Source organism: Trachymyrmex septentrionalis, unplaced genomic scaffold, assembly GCF_001594115.1.
Source record: "Trachymyrmex septentrionalis isolate Tsep2-gDNA-1 unplaced genomic scaffold, Tsep1.0 scaffold95, whole genome shotgun sequence".
NCBI lineage: Eukaryota > Metazoa > Arthropoda > Insecta > Hymenoptera > Formicidae > Trachymyrmex > Trachymyrmex septentrionalis.
The window spans coordinates 182,490-197,895 of record NW_017306139.1 but is presented as its reverse complement, the minus strand read 5'-3'; the positions used below and the strand labels follow the sequence as shown (position 1 = coordinate 197,895).

Sequence of the window (15,406 nt, the reverse complement as noted above, 5' to 3'; positions counted from 1 at the left end):
ATATATATATATTATTATTATAATTTATGTGTGTATATGTATATATATATATATATATGCATATACATATTTTATAATTATATAATCATTGGAATATATTTTAATGTAAGAATTATCTCTTAAGATTACTCTTATAGACCTTCATATGCAACATAAAAAACAGGCACTCACACATACATGCTAATTAATATGGCTAAGTAAGTACAGTCATGGCCGCTTCTTAAAATATATATATATATCGACGAGTCTTTATTGCGCGTTGGACACTTAAGCTAGGCGTAAACTAAATTACTTTGTACGTTGTTCTCGTTCGTGGCACGGACCTCGTCAGACGGGCGTTTCCGCATTAGTATCCTTCCTGCAACAGTGACAACTCGCGATTAGTTCCGATTCAATTGGACGCTATCAGAGAAAATTAGAGGCAATTGTTGCGGTTTGCAGGACGATTTGTAGATTTATTATATATCGTCACGCTCGCTTACCTCCTCGCTGATAATTTGACAGTCAGGGCAAGCACGGATCACAGAAAAGACATAGTTATGTTAGAGAACGTTCCAACGCCACCTTTTGTGCATACAGCAAGGAGAAATATGGGAAACCAAAGAAAACCAGAATGAATTAAAAAGAGTGTTACGAAATTGCGCTAAGACAAGAAACGCTGTAATTTAAGTATGTTAGTTTGCCGCCAACCTTTTTTTACGTACGCTGGATGTGACGTACTTGTATTGTCTTTTTGTAAATTGTTTTATATGTCAATGAACTCGCATCAACTTTTTGAATAATCGTTTATATAAAGGTTTCTATTTTTATCCAATGTGACTATGTTTTATTATTTCTATGACTTTGTGTTAATTTTGATTACAATTAAGCTTTCATTATGACTCCATTTTTAATTAATCAGATCGTTCTAAGTCACATTCACTCCATTTTAAAGTATAATCTCTCATGAATCTTTTTCCTGTTAATCTCTTTAAGATTCTACATATTGAAATAGTATTTTTTATGTCATTCTTAAAAGAAGATATTATATTTTCGATATATAGATGATATACATATATATAAAAAGAAAAAGGTCAATGAAAATAATTTAAAATGCTCTCTTTCTTTGTTATATTATTTTATATCTTTGATTCAGACATCAAATCCATCGTATATCAAAAGCTCATTTAAGTTTTTACTTTTCTATTTAAATTATTTAACAAGCCATCCGATATCCGAGTAAAAAATAAATATCCCAAATCTAAATATGATATGTACGTTTATTACTCACTCGGTCTCGGTAATAGTCTGCTCGTATTGCTGTTGTTGCTGCTGTTGCTGCCTGAGCGCCGCCAGTTCGTTACTGTGCTGTAGGTCATGGGTCAACGAACTCGATAGTATCCTGCCGCTCATCGGCAGGATATACTCGGGTCTATCCTCCAGAACGGTGGGGGTGCCCATCTTGCCGCGTTTCAGACTGCCGTATCTTTCAGAACCGCTGAGGTTGTCGTGCTGGGAGCCGTGCAGACTTTGACCACGTTTCAGGCTGCCGTAACGCTGTTCGGAACCACTCAGGTTTTCGTGATTCGAATTCTGTGAGTGATGGCTCATGCTAGAGGCAAGGATGCGTGACGACATGGACAGCATGTACGGTGTGGGTGACACTGTATGGTCTTCCTCGGCAGTATAAGGGAATAAATATTTTTCTCCCAGATGATGCATTTTCTCTTCACCTTCCGAGTAGTTCTCGTCCGGCTGGTTCTTCTGCGGTGAGTTAATCTCCGGATACGGCAGCGGGTTCGGACTCGAGGTCTTGTTCGAAGCTATCTCGTTATCTGACATGGTGCCACCAGACCATTGGCTACTTCGCACATCCATCACTGCAAAAGAAATGAACAGTGTTATTTTTAACTTTTCTCAAAAATCATATTACAATCCTTTATATTTATATAACTATGTGGTGCTACTATAAAATGAGAAATAATATTCTTTTGATCTTTTATAATAATTGAAATTTAATTTTATTATTTCTTAATTTCATATCTTTTTACAATCACTTATCTTTTTTATGATTCAAAAATTTTTTACGCATGTTTTTCTCTTTGTTCTTAATTTAAACTTGTAGTCACCAATCTTACCATTTGATGACAGATATGCTTCTGGCAGTTGGGAACTCCATCGAGGGGCGTAGATCGGTTTGATGTTGGGAAAAAGTTCAGCATTCGAACAAAGTATGTTCAAGTGTTCGGCAGGATTAGTATGAATATTGGGCAGATAGCTGTGAGTGACGTGCTGCTGTGTAGACACTCCCATATTTCTGTGCGACCTCGACGTGACGTCATCCTCGTCGGAACTATGCGAACTGGCAAGGTCCAGGCTTCTGCCGCCTCCTTCAGCTTGCGAGCCGTCGGAGTCTGATTCTGATTCTCTGCGCTGGCTCCTTATCTCCGTAGATTCTTTTAAAAACATTGTATAACATTAACTTAAGGACAAATAAGTGCAAAAGGTGATTTTCGATCAAAACGGGTCTTGATCGAAGATGACCTTTTATAAATGAATAATAATACAACTATATGTGAATTTTTACAATTTCCAATTCAAACAAACTGTGAGCCGATTGTATTTATCGGTCTTGAAACACAGTCTTAGATTGAAACTAGATTATGCAATATCATAAATTTAATTTTATTTATGTAATAAATTGACTTAAATAAATTAATTTTAATATATAGTTAAAAATTTTTTCATCCGCTGTTTTCAAAATCTGTACCTTGTCGAGAATGTAGTGCTGATCGATGACTCCTCGACGACAAGTACGGATCTCGATCGCTATTGTAATTACTTGTGGAGGTTGATGTATGTCTCAAATGCGTATCGCTACGATAAGGGCTTGAACCTGTTTTATTTGTACTTCTCGAAGTTGTACTGCTTGTAGAAACGCCAACGTGAACTCTTTTACATACGGATTCTGCTCCGTTATAAGTCGAGGAGTAAGCTAACGCTGAACGCTAAAACATAAACGTCAGTATTAATGCGTTCATGTTTAATTCATATATTTAAAGCAAGAGATCAATTTTAAATTACATACCGAATGGCCATTTACATTTTGACTGCTACTTCCGTTGCCCATACTACCTTCTAGCAAAGGCGTTTTTTTGCCAATACACCTTAATAGACTTTGATACAAATTTCTCCTAACTCTGCTATTGATGAAGCAGTAGCCGATTAGACTAAATGCCGCATGAATTACGATAGCAACACTCAGTAAATATGATAGCATCGGCGAATTTTCTGATGCATTGAGGACCGCCAAAGTCCATGTTGATCCTAGTAAAGGCAATGAGGCCACAGAGAGCCATAAAAGCGTTCGTAAATTTCCAAAACCCATGATGTGCTCCTTCAAAGTAAACGCTGCGCGGATGCACATTACGAGAATACAGAAGTTCACCAACACGGCAGCACAAACGGGACCTATGAGCGACCAAATCACAGTTTCATAGATGGACAACCAGCAGCTGGAAAATCAAATAAAAATTTATGTAATTAAAAATTCCATTTAAAAGTTCAAAATTATGTTTTATTATATAAAAATTGTATTCTATTGTATTATAATAATTATATTTTAGTAATTTTAACAAGTCGCGAATGGATATGTTATTACAATACCACAATTATATCGCCATACCAGAATTATATCATCTCCATTTTAGTTTTAATTTTAATCTTCAATTTTATCTTTATAAAGATATTATTATTTGATGATAAACTAATACAATTTTTTATGTTATAATAGTAGGTGCTGGATTTTGAAATTTTAAAAATAAAAAAAAATTGGAAAAAAATTATTTAAAGAATTTTAAATCATTAAACTCTCAACTTACAAATAGAAATTTCCGTACTGATCGGCCCTGACGCCGATAGTAAGTCCAACTATGACAGCTGGCAGACCGTAACCCATAGTGTAATAAAATCGCATCTGGCCGTGGTTCACATCTCTCATTTCCGTCAGCATCCGATAGAGATGAACGGAGTCTACGAGGGTCCAAGCAAAAGTGCTTAACCAAGCGTAATGCAGTCCTATCGCCGTGAGTTTGCAGGGGAATTCGTTGGAGACGAGAGGATTTCTGGCTTTGAGCGCGATTAGGTACAGGATTTCCGCCATAAAAACGCATAACACTAAATTCTTGTGAATACTGTTAGAGTTAGTACCACCGCCGCGAATTAACGCCAAGATCAAGAGAGCAGATAATAATAGTGGTAAAGCGAGCATAAACGCGCTGTAACTGGTCACATCCTCTAACAAAGATGGCTCGGGAACATACTCAAGATCGAGGACATCTGTCAGTATGGCAAAAGTGGACAGTTTCATACAAGAGCAGTTCACAATAGTACCGAATGACAAGGAATTGTCTTCAATTTCCGTGGTGCAGCCCATTCGACTCCATTCACCGATTCTGAAATTAATCAGAATAAAAGAAATTATTTTCTAAACATTATCAAATTTTTATACTGAAATTAAATAGAATTAAATTCAAAATTGTTATACAAATGAATCGTGATCAATTAAATTTATCAATTGTCAAATAAAATTAGTTTTTCATAGATAATTAAAATTTCTTAATTTGTGAAAAGTCAATTAACTTTTCTTACCCTCTCGCCGTGCTCCAATGGACGCATTGCGGATTTGTTCTAGTCTTGAAATCATCGTTTTCATGAAGCCAAAGTCTGACTTGAATCGGAGACTGCAAAGGGATTCCTGTCAAGGACTCGTAGCCATCATCCGAGGGAACTAACACCGAGACAGTCATTACGGGCGATCCAACTGCTACTTCTACTCCCCATCTAACTGATACCGAGTCGTCAAATCTATAATTCAAGCATTAGCATTAAAAGTAACTAGCCAGATAAATCATCCTTTTATTTTCCCATTTTTTGCATATAAAGTTTAATAAAAATAAATAATACATTCTTATCGCATTAAAATAACAAGAAATTCATAAATAATTGAGCAATATAATATACCTTTGTGGCAAGAGAGCACCAAGTTCTTTGTATTGCACGTAACTCAGCACGGCCTTTTGATTGTTCAGACTGTTCTTCACATTTAGTTCACCCTGTATGACAGGTTTGATACCTAATGTGTTGAGTGGCACCTGAATCTTTGAGTGCGGATCGAATCTGCTTGGATCAGCCATGTAATTGTTGTACTTTGGGAAGCTAATAGATGGACCAAAATGCGCTGAAGAGCTCAGAAAAGCAGAGGTATCAGGTAGAATGACTTTCCGATCAGCTTCCACGGGTCTCGCTGTTGATGCAGTAGGATCTTCCTTGTACTCAATGGTTTCGTAGCCGAAGAGACTCTCCGATGTTACGATGTCTAAACCCAACACTAAAAAAATATGACGCATATAATTTAATAATAAAATTAAAATAAATGTTAAAAATTAATTTCTTTGTACGGTATACAATATATACTTGAGCGAAAATTTTAAAATTTATTATTTTTATATTACTATTTAATTAAATGTGAATATTGTCACATGTATCGCGCACAAAACTTATTCATAAATAAAAAAAAAATTTATTTTAATTTCAATTTTTTAGAGAAGATTGAAGTAACAACAACACAAAAATCTAAAAATATTAAATAGTTTATAAATTTTTATAATAAATCATTTCATTAATTAAAGTAATTAAATTGGAAGGAAGAGAGATAAATGGTCTCACGTATACATACCAACATTATCATTGACTACTTCAAAGGGATTGGTAAAAGTATCATGTTGAGATGCCGTTAAAGTCTTCAAGTATCTCGCCATAGCGTCCAGAATCTTATCGGGACTATCTCCGTTAAGTTCTCCTATCTTGTCCCATTTTTCCTTGTATTTGGACCTTAGAATTGCTCCGGTTATACCGATCAGATGGGCGACGTAATCCTTGTCCTGACTGTGAGTCAAGTTCAGACCCACTAGACTTTCTTCATAACGTAACAACGCCACTAGCAAGGATTCCGTCACCAGAAGATCTGCTCCATACATTTCTCTCGTAATATTCACCGCTCTGTGAACGTCTTTTGCCATTTTCACGGCTACGTAGGTGTTTAGCGTGAGATCCTTGGTTTCCAGAGCTGCTAGCTGATGTCGATGTTCGATAAAGGCCTCCGAAGTGCAATTAAAGAGATCGGGAGGTTGCCAACCGCCTAACTTGTCGTCGCAGGATCTGGAAGTTTTGCCCTCGGCAGTGCCAGGACAGTCTTCGATGGCGGTCAACCCAAAAAGAGTCCGCGGCCACCACAGACCATCCGAATACGATCTGGGACAGCCATCGTAGACTACCTCACAGCCTCTCAGGGTCACCTAATATATCAAAAAATATCAATATTTTAATTAACATCGTTAAAAGCAATGGTCTTCTTATAAATTAAAATTATTTTATTTTAAAAGATTTATTTAAAAAATATATTTTAAAGGTATTCACAGTATTTAAATTTTTAAGAAAATGTTAGCTAAAATATATTTTATATTTCTCTCTATTCTTTTACCTCAGCATAAGAATTTGGACAGTCGGTGCACGAACGACCGATCACTCCCGTCCTACAACGGCATTGACCAGTCTCACTGTCGCAACGAGGACCGAAACTGCCGGTTGTGTAGCACTCGCACGGTATGCACTCCTTCCGCCCGTTCGGCTGGTAGTGGTTTTCCTTGCAGTGGCATTCGCCAGTGGTCTTGTTACAAGCGGGATCATAGCCCTTGGTCTCGTCGCAATGGCAGGGCCCGCAAATTGGAGAGCCCCACCATGTCGCCGGACAGGGTTGTTCACTCTTCGTCTCGCAGTACTCTCCGGATATATCAGAAGAAGCGCATTTACATTGATATCCACGCCGCAAGTCGGTCGTATCTTCGATGCAAGTACCGTCGTCGCTGCAGGGTTCGAGATTGCAAATGCGTTCGCAATTATTACCTACGTGGCCAGCCGCACACACACATTCGCTCGACCGCCACTGCGCTACGCACACCGATGCCTGTGGACATTCCGTGTTGCAGTAGGTTTCAGATGGACAACCGACGTCGACGTTCTCTTGGATAGTTGGACGCTGAAGAACGCTCTGGTTGGTACCGATTCGTATATCCTGCAGGCAGCCGTCAAAGAACGGTAGATTGATATTGGTCGCTTCGTCTGGACCACCTACGAGGATTCTGCCAACGTACAAACCCTGCAGCTTAGCTGGTAGCGGCACTGTCACAGGTCGTTCGCGATAGTCTGTGTCTAGGGATACGTGGCCGCTTTGCCAGACAATCTCGATGCGATGCCATTCGCCATCCGCAATTGTACCGCCAGTTCGGATTACATCGGCACCATCCAGCGAGACGACCAGCTTGCCGTTTCGGATTTCCAACAGGACCGAGCTATTCTGGCCGATCTGTACGCTCATGACGAATGCTAGTTGTGCGCGAGTGCGGAGACTCAGAGCCGTCGTCCACGGTAATTGAATAGGTCGCAGTAACGGATTGAAGCCGAGCATGCCATTGCTGTGAAAGCTATACGGGGCGCCAATTTCTTCGGCGCAAGTAGGCCCGGCAAAGTTATGTTCGCATTCGCAAACAAAACCTGACCAGATCTCACGGCATTTGCCATTGTTTCTGCAAGGCGACGACGCGCAGAAAGCAGCTTTTTCGGGACAACCCGCATTCGTTCCATTGTCGGCTACGAATGAATTCAAGTCAACGAAAACGTGATCGATGTAAAGATCACTAATGCAACCAACATAGTCTTTGTTGCGGATCTGGAAGCTGGATGGGATTGCTGGCAGACCACCTAATTGTAACGGTCCAGTCAAGTCCAGAAACCTGTGGCAGGTTTCGGTAACAAGTCCACAACGTTCCTCGAGAACTCTTTCGCTTCTACCAGCGCAGGTCCATTTCGGACCCAGTCGTTTCTCGCCGTGCTTTAGAGCGAGCGCGACGTCACAATCGTCTAGAGACACTGTCACCGTTCGGTTGATGTACGAGACCACAACCTCGTGCCACTGACCGTCCGAGACACCGCCAGGGACGGTCGCCGTTGCTCTCGTTACTTCATCACCGAGGGAAAAGCTGAACTGCACGCGTGAATCCACGATTTCCAGGGCGATAAAGTCGTGGCGTTCATTGTATCTGCCGTTGTAGAGTAGCAGACCATCGGCCAACTCGGTAGCAAATTTCAGTCTAAGATGAAGACGATGACGTTGCTTGAGAGAAGCGAAGGTGAGGAATGTCGCCGGACCGAAACTGCGTGCTTTCAACTCGCAGAAAGGCGTTACGCTTTCCAGAGCGGACACGGGGCAACCTTCGCAGGTAAAGCCAACGGCTTTATTCTTCACGGTGCATTGAGAATCACCTTTGCAGATGCCGGGTGAGCAAGCGTCTCGGTTCATTGAGATCTCACAATTTACGCCGGTGAAATCCGGTTGGCAGATGCACGAATATCCGCCCTCTCGCCTGTGGCAAATGCCGCCATTTATGCAAGGATTCGAGTAGCATAAATTCACCTCGGTGTCGCACATATAAGCCTCGCGACTACCAGTAAAGCCACGGGCGCATCTGCACGCGAATGTGGTCACCGGATAGATGGGTCGAAAGAGAACTGTGTCGCTGCTGGCAAAACCAGACGCGTTGCCAAACTTGAGCACCGTCAGGCATTCTTCAAAATTCAGGCAAGGCTCACGAACGCAGAGATTGTCGTCGAAGGGCAGAACAGTGACCGTTGCCAATCTCGCCAGGATACCGCGGTTGAGGTATACTCGTTCCTGAAGAAATTGTGGACTGTAAAACTCGTCAACCGTGCCAGGCTCGACCTTGCGTGCCGAGAAGCTCACGTTCAAAATCTTGCCATGCACGTTCGCATCTTCCTGAACACTAAAGAGGAAGATGTTCTCCCGCGGACATGGAATGATAGCTGCCAAGCCATCTAGAAAGTAACCCAGGAGAGGACTGAGAAATGCTTCCACTGTCATGTCGTCCAGTCTTACTGTAATTGAGTTCAGCAGCATCTCGTCAGTGATCAGACGTACTGACAACGTCATTGTAGCCTTTGCCTCGTTGATACCGTCTGTCACGGCGACTTCCATAGTCGCTACCCGCGGCACGTTAGTGTTGAGCTGTGGCGACAATCGGATCTCGCCAGAGGTTCTATTGAGATCGATCAAATTCGCATTGTTACCGGCGAGGATGCTGTAGACAAGATTGTCCGTTACATCAGCGTCCACTGCTGGTATCCGGCCAATTGGTATAGTTGGGAAGAAGTCCTTGAAATTATTGAAAATTATTTGAAAGTCCTTAAGTACCGGCGCGTTGTCGTTCACATCGGTCACTAGGATCTGCACCACCGCGTCCGAACGTAACGGCGGTGACGCGGCTCGCACCACGAGTTCAAATTTCTTCTTCGGCGATTCGTAGTCAAGTTCCTCGAGGGTGATTAATTCGGCGCGATCGGCGCCTTGGCGAACATTCAAGCTGAAGCTGTTGGAATCCTCACCACCGATGATACTATACTGCACCACTGCGTTAGGACCCTCGTCTGGATCGTGGGCGTAGATTTCACCGACAGTTGAGCCGATCGGAGAATTCTCGGCGATGTAAAGAATGATCTTATCGTTCTCAAAAGCGGGTGGCGAGTCGTTGATGTCCTCAATCTTGATAGTAACAGGAACGACGGACGAAAGTGCGGGCGAGCCGCGATCTGTGGCGACGGCCTTTAAAGTATAATATGCCACCGATTCTCGGTCCAATATTTTCGCGGTTCTGATAATGCCTGTCGTAGAGTCAATCGTGAACGCTCCATCGCCGTCATCCTCTAAACCGTACCTTACCTGGAGTCATATTGAGTTCATTAGAAAGTTGCGGAAAGAATTTTCAAAGTTGTATTAAAACTTTCTACCATTTATTATGCTTATATTTATAATTGTCGTTTAAAAAAAATTGATAAAAATCGTTTTTATCGATCAAAGATATTGACTTAATAATTTATTCATTATATATATATATATTACAAATTCAAGATTTCTATTAATTATTAAAATTTGTATTTTTTTATTATATTTATATAAGCAAACCAATTAGTACACTATATTTCTCATTTAAATTATATCATAGCATCATTTTATGGAGAGAGCTACACTTACCCGGCCATTGAGATCGGTATCCGCATCGGTTGCCGCGACTCTCAGCACGCTAGTGCTTAGCAAAACATCTTCAAGGATCGAACCGTGATATTGTGGCGCCTCAAAGACCGGCGCGTTATCATTTACGTCCGTGACGGAGATCTCCACATCGGTAGTATCCGACAGCGACGGCACTCCACCGTCCCGGGCGGTCACTGTCAACAGGTACGAGGGTACCGACTCGCGATCGAGCGCTTTTGTCGTCGTAATCGCTCCAGTTTGTGGATTGATGGTGAACTCGGTGATCACCTGTTCGCCATTGTCAGTCGCTAGGCTGTACGTGATCTGGGCGTTCTTGCCGACGTCGGCATCAGTAGCACTCACCACCAGGACCGTCACGCCAATCGGCGCGTCCTCGAACACCGAGACTGAGTAAGGCGCGTTTTCGAATTCTGGAGAATAATTGTTGGCGTCCGACACGTTGACGTAAACCAAGGCGGTATCAGTGCGGCTGCCGGTATCCGACGCAGTCACTGTTAACACGAACCGCTTCTCTTGCTTATAATCGAGCGTCTGGGCAATAGTTATAAGGCCACGTCCGTTTTGCGAAGAGATAGAGAAACGTCCGCGCGTGTTACCGCCCGTGATTTCGTAATGGATTCTGGAATCCTCATCCGGATCGGTGGCGGTCACCGTGGTGACCGGGGTGCCCGCCAGACTATCTTCGGACACTACAGCCTCGTAGGTTTTTGGCTCGAAGTATGGATCATTATCGTTCACATCGGTCACCGTGAGAAATACCGTCGCGCTCGCGGATTTTGGTTCCTCTCCAGAATCCGCCGCAATTACGGTGAATTGGTATCTAAAATCAAAACGAGAATCTCTTGTCAAAGGATTTGCTAAAGAATCTGAAGTAAGCTTTTTTTTAAGTAAAATTTTATGCAGTGAATGGTGAGGAGAGATTATTTTATGTATTTTTCTTCAAACATTATTCTTCAATGTTTAGTACAACTTTTATTTTTTTCCGCGTTGATTTATATTTCAATTATTCCAACTTCAATTAAATGACGATTTAAAAATCGAGAAAAAAGATTAATATACTTTGAGCATTGTTCACGATCTAATTGCTTCGTCGTGTAGATCCAACCAGTTTCTGCCTTCACGGTGATGGGGAAGTTCTCTGTGGAGGCGCCGGTGAAATCGCGCGCACCGATTGTGTACTTGATGAGTGCGTTGTTACCCTCGTCGGCATCGTACGCCTGCACCCGCAGGATCGAATATCCCACTGGCACGCTTTCCGACACCGATTCTTGGAAATGACTGGTATAGAATCTTGGCGCGTTGTCATTTACATCCCTGACCATCACGAGCAGCTGGGTAGTGTTGGAACGCGCGGGCGAGCCACCGTCCTGAGCGCGAATGACAATCTTGTAGCTCCTGGTGGACTCGTAGTCGAGCGGCTTAACCAGGGCCACGTCGCCACTCATTGAGTCGATCGAGAAGGTATTCTGTGTGTTGCCGCCGATGATAGCGTAGCGGACAGCAGCGTTGGCGCCAGCATCCGCGTCCATCGCCCTGATACGGGCTATCGCTGGATTAGTCGTGTAGTCCAAATCCTCTGGCACGGTCGCCGAATATGTCCGCTCGGTGAACTGCGGATAGTTGTCGTTGTCGTCCAGCACACGTACCACTAGGGTCGCGTTTGAACTACGTCGCGCCGAAGGTGGCGCTTGATCCGTAACGCTGAGCACCACCGTGTAAATCTCGGTTTGCTCGCGATCGAGAGGAGTTCGCGTGGTGACTACGCCGGATCTGAGATATACAAAGATTTATATTGTGAATATAAGAATCGTACGAAATTATATTTCATTGAGTTGATCGTATAAAAGATTTTATCGTAGGATCTTCTGAATAAGAAAAACTAAGTTAAGAAGAAATAAAGAAAGAAAGAAAAGAAAAACTAGATTCTACGTAATTTATTCGTGTCATTGATAGCATTAAAATACAGAGAAGACTGTCTATAATAGAAAAAGATTGAATCTTTTTTATTCATAAATATAAAAGAGAACTTTCTAAACGAAATATTAAGATGATGAGTTTCGGATGTGAAAAAATTAAGCTTTCTTCGAATATGTGCCGGAATACGTGATATTTGTAGTACCAACCTTGGATCGATTCTGAAAGTCGCTGCATCCTCCATATGCGTGACGCTACTCCCTGCCGTGATAGAGACGATAGAGTACTCCACTTCGGCATTTCTTCCAGTATCCTGATCAGTAGCCTTAACCGTAATTACCGTGGAACCTACAGGTACACCTTCACGTACCGACGCGTCGTATTCCGGTCCCTCGAAGCTGGGCGTATGATCATTTGCATCCAACACGTTAACTTGAAGAGTCGTCGTACCGGTGCGCGGAGGAAACGAATCGTCCACCGCCAACACCTATTTATGGTAAATAATCCATGTTTGTGATTAAACCATTTTTTTATTAGAACTTTCATTTTTCGTTTTAACTGTACGTTACAACGTTAATAAATTGCTTTTAAACCGAAGAGAGAGACGTACGTCTTTTAAATAATGTTTTCTTTTTATATTAAATTTATTCTTATCGTTAAAGCAACGGTTATATTTCTAATTTTTTTTTTCTTTTCACTTCGGAATTCGATACGCACCCGAAAATAGTGCACGTCGACATTTTCCCTATCCAATCTGGCACGGGTTGTCACTCTTCCAGTTACTGGATCGAGAGCTAATAATGCTTGCGATCTCGCATCTACCAGGGAGCTCATGGAATATCGTACGGCGCCGTTCTCGGGGTCTCTAGCCTTCACTGAAGTCACGTACATTCCCGGCTCTTTTTCCTCTTCCACCGCGGCGAGATAGAGATGTTGCTCGAAATACGGCGATTGATTCTTGAGCTCTCGTCTCACCCTCCTACCGAGATCAGTGTCGTCCAGCTGATGGTGATGAAACACAATCTTCAACCGATGCTCGGCATCGGTCAGACGTGAGTCGCCGGTGCAGCGCAAATTCATGCTAACTGAGACCTTCCACAATGGATCGACCAGGCATTGCTCGGTTGCGGAAACCAGGTCCCCGGCGGCACCTTCCACGAGGAACCTGGGATCTGCCACTCCACCCCATCTCGTTTCGCATTCCTTCAATGTCGTCTGAGGTAGAAAATCACGGAGAGCTGCCACTAGTTGAGACGTCCGTAGGCATACCTCGGTAAACCTATCGATGTAATTGGATTCTTAGCTATGAATTTTTATCTTTGCGAAGCTAAGCATTAAATATTCTTTTTTTCAATTTACTTTATATAGTTAAATGTAACGATTTCTAAGTTGGTTAAGCTAAGTTAATTTACACCCGGGTTATAATGTACCATTCTGACCACACTGCTTTTCCAGAACAGTTTCTTTTTTTGCTATAAGGGATCTATTTATATTTTGTGTGCAGAATTGTCCACATCTATATTTCGTTCAAATAAATTAAATTCCGATATTACGAGTCTACACAGTATCTACATTCATTAATATTCTTATCTACGTCTAACAGCCGATTTCCAACCTGTCGGTGCTGGGCATCGCGTAAGAGGCCAGAGTCTCCGCCATCCAACCCCTGGTGGCCGCCAGGTCGTGATTCTCCCCACCGCATCCGGTAATCAGGATCCTCAATGGTAAGCTATAGTAATCGATAGTGGGTCTACCGAGGCGAGAGCTCGTCGAGTCGACGTAGAAGGTGAAAACACGCGGATACTGGAGACCTTCACAGCTGAGCGTCTTTGCCAAAGTTACGCGGCCCGTGTGCGGATGGACTTTGAGGAGTTTCCGAGCAAACCAAGCGGTCCGCTCACTGGACGCCTCGTACTTGCGACGACCACCCAGCTGCGGCACTCCTGCCTCGAAGACGACAGTGCCAACGGGCGTGCTGGATGGTAGTACCGTCAGGTAGCCATCGCCCAGCGTCCAGATGGTCGTCAAGATCAACAGCATCCATCTCCACCTCGCCATGGCGACACGCACTTAATCCGCGCGATCTTGCGGTCTCTGCTGTTCTCTTCCCAAGTGTCTCATGATCGTCTATCTTCGCGAATCCTTCGCGAATTTAACACATCGATGCACCAGGATCCATCTAAAGAAAGGTATATCGATCTTTTGAAATTAACTTAATTTCTGGTATCACTTCAATTTCAATCGAAGACTGTGTTTTAAAACCGACAAATAATATGGATGCTCATCAAGTTTACTTTAAAATAGGAATTGTAAAATTCACACAAAGATACTATTAGGCATCGAGCCTGCCCCTTTAAACAAATAGAGGTTTTATTTATATTTAAATTTTTGGTTAAGAAAAAATTGCTTTGAAACCGTAAAGCTACACTTAAGATCGATGGTGTGATTATCGCTAAAATAAGTTTATTATATTATTATATATACATTAAAATAATGCAGATAATTTTTGCATTTCATTAGAACGAATGGAAGGTCATTTATTTACTACAGTAATAACTTCGAGGTAACTTGCTACAAGCTCAGTAAAATATCGGAATCGAGAAAAGCAAAAGATGATAGTAATCACGATGGATGACATCGCGACTGAAAGTAATCTCGCCTGGACTTCTTCTTGTTCCTTGCGCAGTCTTTAACTCAAGCTGGAAGACGAGTCGCACGAGTAAGGGACGAGTCAGCGTGTATAAGGACGTGAGGACGACTGTCTCGTTCTTACTTCGCTTATTTCGCTCCGGCGAGTTTAATTGCCTTCTCGCTACAGCGAAGTACCATAATTACCACAGTACAGACGACGATTTTCGAGGTGTACACGTTTTCCCCTAGCGAGAAGCGACCTTCCTTCGCCAGCAAAACGTGGGAAACGAACTACTTCCGGTCGTGCCCTTGCAGTGAATTGCCCCAAAGATACCGGTCTTTCGTCGGCTGCAAAATTTGCCGACCTCTCACATTACACGCACGCTTACATCGCTTATCGCAATTTAATTCGATCGGCCGTTCCATCGCTTCTCGAGTTCCGGGCCGTTTTCTTTCACGCTCGACTTCAACGCGCGCACGCGTGCGATCCTGAGAAAGTCGATCGCGAGCAACGGAATCGCGCGCACTAAGACGATACTCGTCTTGTAAAGAAGAGCAGATTTCTCCAATTGTAGAAAAAATATATATGAGATACCGTTGCTATGATTCTTCAAACCGGTTCAAGTCAAACCGGGCGGGATAATTAGTCATTCCGCACGATAATCTTGTTACAGTTCTTATTATATTATAATTAGTACA

General features: G+C 42.5%; 1 protein-coding gene across 3 annotated transcripts; it reads right to left on the bottom strand.

Annotated features, from left to right (window-relative positions):
* Positions 1–103: 103 nt before the first annotated feature.
* LOC108756144 (protocadherin-like wing polarity protein stan) lies at positions 104–14,183 on the bottom strand. 3 transcript variants are annotated; one of them, XM_018499745.1, is made up of 16 exons: positions 13,692–14,183; positions 12,794–13,355; positions 12,286–12,563; positions 11,222–11,932; positions 10,142–10,982; positions 6,521–9,829; positions 5,717–6,335; positions 5,002–5,368; positions 4,630–4,845; positions 3,861–4,433; positions 3,068–3,494; positions 2,750–2,987; positions 2,118–2,435; positions 1,271–1,859; positions 483–489; positions 104–358 (listed from the first exon to the last, which is right to left on the bottom strand). In XM_018499745.1, exons 1-16 carry the CDS (start codon positions 14,132–14,134, stop codon positions 347–349), a joined length of 9,510 nt encoding a protein of 3,169 aa, XP_018355247.1. In that variant the 5' UTR covers positions 14,135–14,183; the 3' UTR covers positions 104–346. The 3 variants fall into 3 exon arrangements, with proteins under 3 accessions (XP_018355247.1, XP_018355246.1, XP_018355244.1); XM_018499744.1 differs by having other exon boundaries at positions 104–489; XM_018499742.1 differs by lacking the exon at positions 483–489.
* Positions 14,184–15,406: the final 1,223 nt, after the last annotated feature.